Here is a 2357-nt window from a genome sequence, read left to right on the forward strand (position 1 = left end):
CCTCCACTTCGACGACCGCTTCTCCGACGAGCAGCTGGTGACCATGTCGGTGCGGGAGCTCAACCGGCAGCTGCGGGGCGTCAGCAAGGAAGAGGTGATCCGGCTGAAGCAGAAGAGGAGGACCCTCAAAAACAGGGGCTATGCCCAGTCCTGCCGCTTCAAGAGGGTCCAGCAGCGGCACGTCCTGGAGTCGGAGAAGAACCAGCTGCTGCAGCAAGTGGAGCACCTAAAGCAGGAGATCTCCAGGCTGGTCCGGGAGAGGGACGCCTACAAGGAAAAATACGAGAAGCTGGTCAGCAATGGCTTCAGAGAAAACGGATCCAGCAGCGACAACCCTTCCTCTCCAGAGTTTTTCATGTGAGTTCCCACAGCCTTGCCACCTTAACTAAAAGTTCTCCGTGTGAGTTGTTGTTGGGGGCTTTGCTAGAGCGACAACCCAGCTTGCCACCTTGTATTACTTTTTTTTTTTTTTAAACTCAAAACAATTTTAAAACAAAGTTGTTTTTTGGGTTGGTTTTTGTTTTTGTTTTTCTTTTTAAGGTGGGTTCGCTCCGTGTTGGCCGACCTAAAGTTCTACATGAGTTTCTTTTCTGTTTATTATTATTATTATTTTTTTTTATTTTTGTGGGGGCTTGCTGTTGTGGTTTTTTTTTTTTTTAAATTTAAAAGATCTCCATCTAGACCAACTTAGTTCTTCATATGAAGCTTGCTCTTCTTTGAAACCTGCCATCCACATTATATATATATATTTTTAAGTTCATGAGTTTTTTTTTTCTTTTGAGCTTGCTGTGTCCAAAAAAGTCAGATTTTTTTTTTTTTGCCATCCTGAGTTCTTCATATGAGATTTGAGCTTTGCAAAAAGAAAAATAAAATAAAAAAAAAACAAAAAAAACAAAACAAAAACAAAAAAATACAAAAACAATGTGAAATTTTTAGACTCCAGCTTGCTGAGTTCCATCAGTTTTTAGCGTTGTTGTGCAAAACTAGAGATATGCCTAGATCAACCTGCCAAAATCAAGCCTGCATCAACCTTCGGTGTGTTCATGTGAGTTTTGGCCTTAATCTGCCAAACGTGAGACTTTAGTCTGCCATTAGAATCCCATACTCATCTCATGCATTACGCTTGCTATTTTGTCTTAGCAACAATGAACTATAACTGTTTCGAAAGACTATGAAAAAGAGACATTATATTAATAAAAAACCCTGCATGCTGGTCATGTACGGTATAATTATTTTTTTTTTCTTTTGCTTGGAAATGGACTTTTGGAGACTATTATGGCATGGCATTCATCCTTTTGTTTTATTGCCTCATCACTTTTTTGGGTTGAAAGCAAAAAAGTGCAACCTTTGATCTTCCTCCTCCTCTTCCTCCCCATTAAAGTTTGCATCTGCTCTAAAACTGCTTTGAGTTACTCAAAACTTCAGACTTCCTTTTAAATGCACTGAAGCATTCCCTCTCAAAAAACATGCCAGAATGGATTTTGATAACCTAATGTGGCAAAAAAAATTATAAAAAACACAAAAAGAACTTTGGAAAGATGTTCAAAAACAAAATTCACATCCCACTTGGGGGGGACATTGAAACCATGCTGTTGCCTAAAACAGTCTAAAAATTAATTTTAAGTGATCTGCCCCATTTTTTTTTCCTTTTGCATTTGGTCATTGTCAAATGTGGAATGCTCTGGGTTCCTAGTATATAATTTAATTCTAGTTTCTGTCATCTGTTAGCCCAGTTAAAATGTATGCTACAGATAAAGGAATGTTATAGATAAATTCGAAAGAGTTAGGTCTGTTTAGATGTAGATTTTTTTTTAAAGATTGATGCACTAAATTGTTTACTGTCGTGATGTAAAGGGGGGTAGAATTTGCAACGGGACTGTTTTAAAAAGTAGTTTATGCAGCATGTGCTTGCAACTTAAATATAAGTTGGGTATATGTAGTCCTTGCTATACCACTGACTGTATTTGAAAACCAAAGTATTAAAAGGGGGAGGCACCCCTGTTTATATCTATAGGGGTATTTTACATTCAAAATGTATGGGTTGTTTTTTTTTTTTCCAAAATTGAAGTATTTGGGACTGAATTGCACTAAGATATAACCTGCAAGCATATAATACAAAAACAAAAAAAAAATTACGAACCTGTTTAGAACGCTAATACAATTTATGCAGTTATAAAGATGGCATTACTGCACAGTTTTAAAATGATGCAGATTTTTTTACAGTTGTATTGTGGTGCAGAACTGGATTTTCTGTAACTTCAAAAATTCCACAGTTTTAAAGGCAATAATCAGTAAATTTTATTTTCAGGGACTGATATCCTGTCTTTTAAAAAAAAAAAAAAAAAAGGAAAGAAAAT

General features: G+C 36.7%; 1 protein-coding gene across 1 annotated transcript in view; it reads left to right on the forward strand.

Moving 5' to 3' along the window:
* Positions 1-624, forward strand: part of MAF (MAF bZIP transcription factor) — a 2037-nt gene extending 1413 nt beyond the window's left edge. The window contains exon 2 of the mRNA XM_009277307.2: positions 1-624. This exon is cut by the window's left edge and continues 42 nt beyond it. Within this exon, the coding sequence (XP_009275582.1) occupies positions 1-361 (361 nt within the window). The 3' untranslated portion in view covers positions 362-624.
* The last annotated feature ends 1733 nt before the right edge of the window (positions 625-2357 follow it).

Source organism: Aptenodytes forsteri, unplaced genomic scaffold (genome assembly GCF_000699145.1).
Source record: "Aptenodytes forsteri isolate BGI_AS27 unplaced genomic scaffold, ASM69914v1 Scaffold50, whole genome shotgun sequence".
Taxonomy (NCBI): Eukaryota; Metazoa; Chordata; class Aves; order Sphenisciformes; family Spheniscidae; genus Aptenodytes; species Aptenodytes forsteri.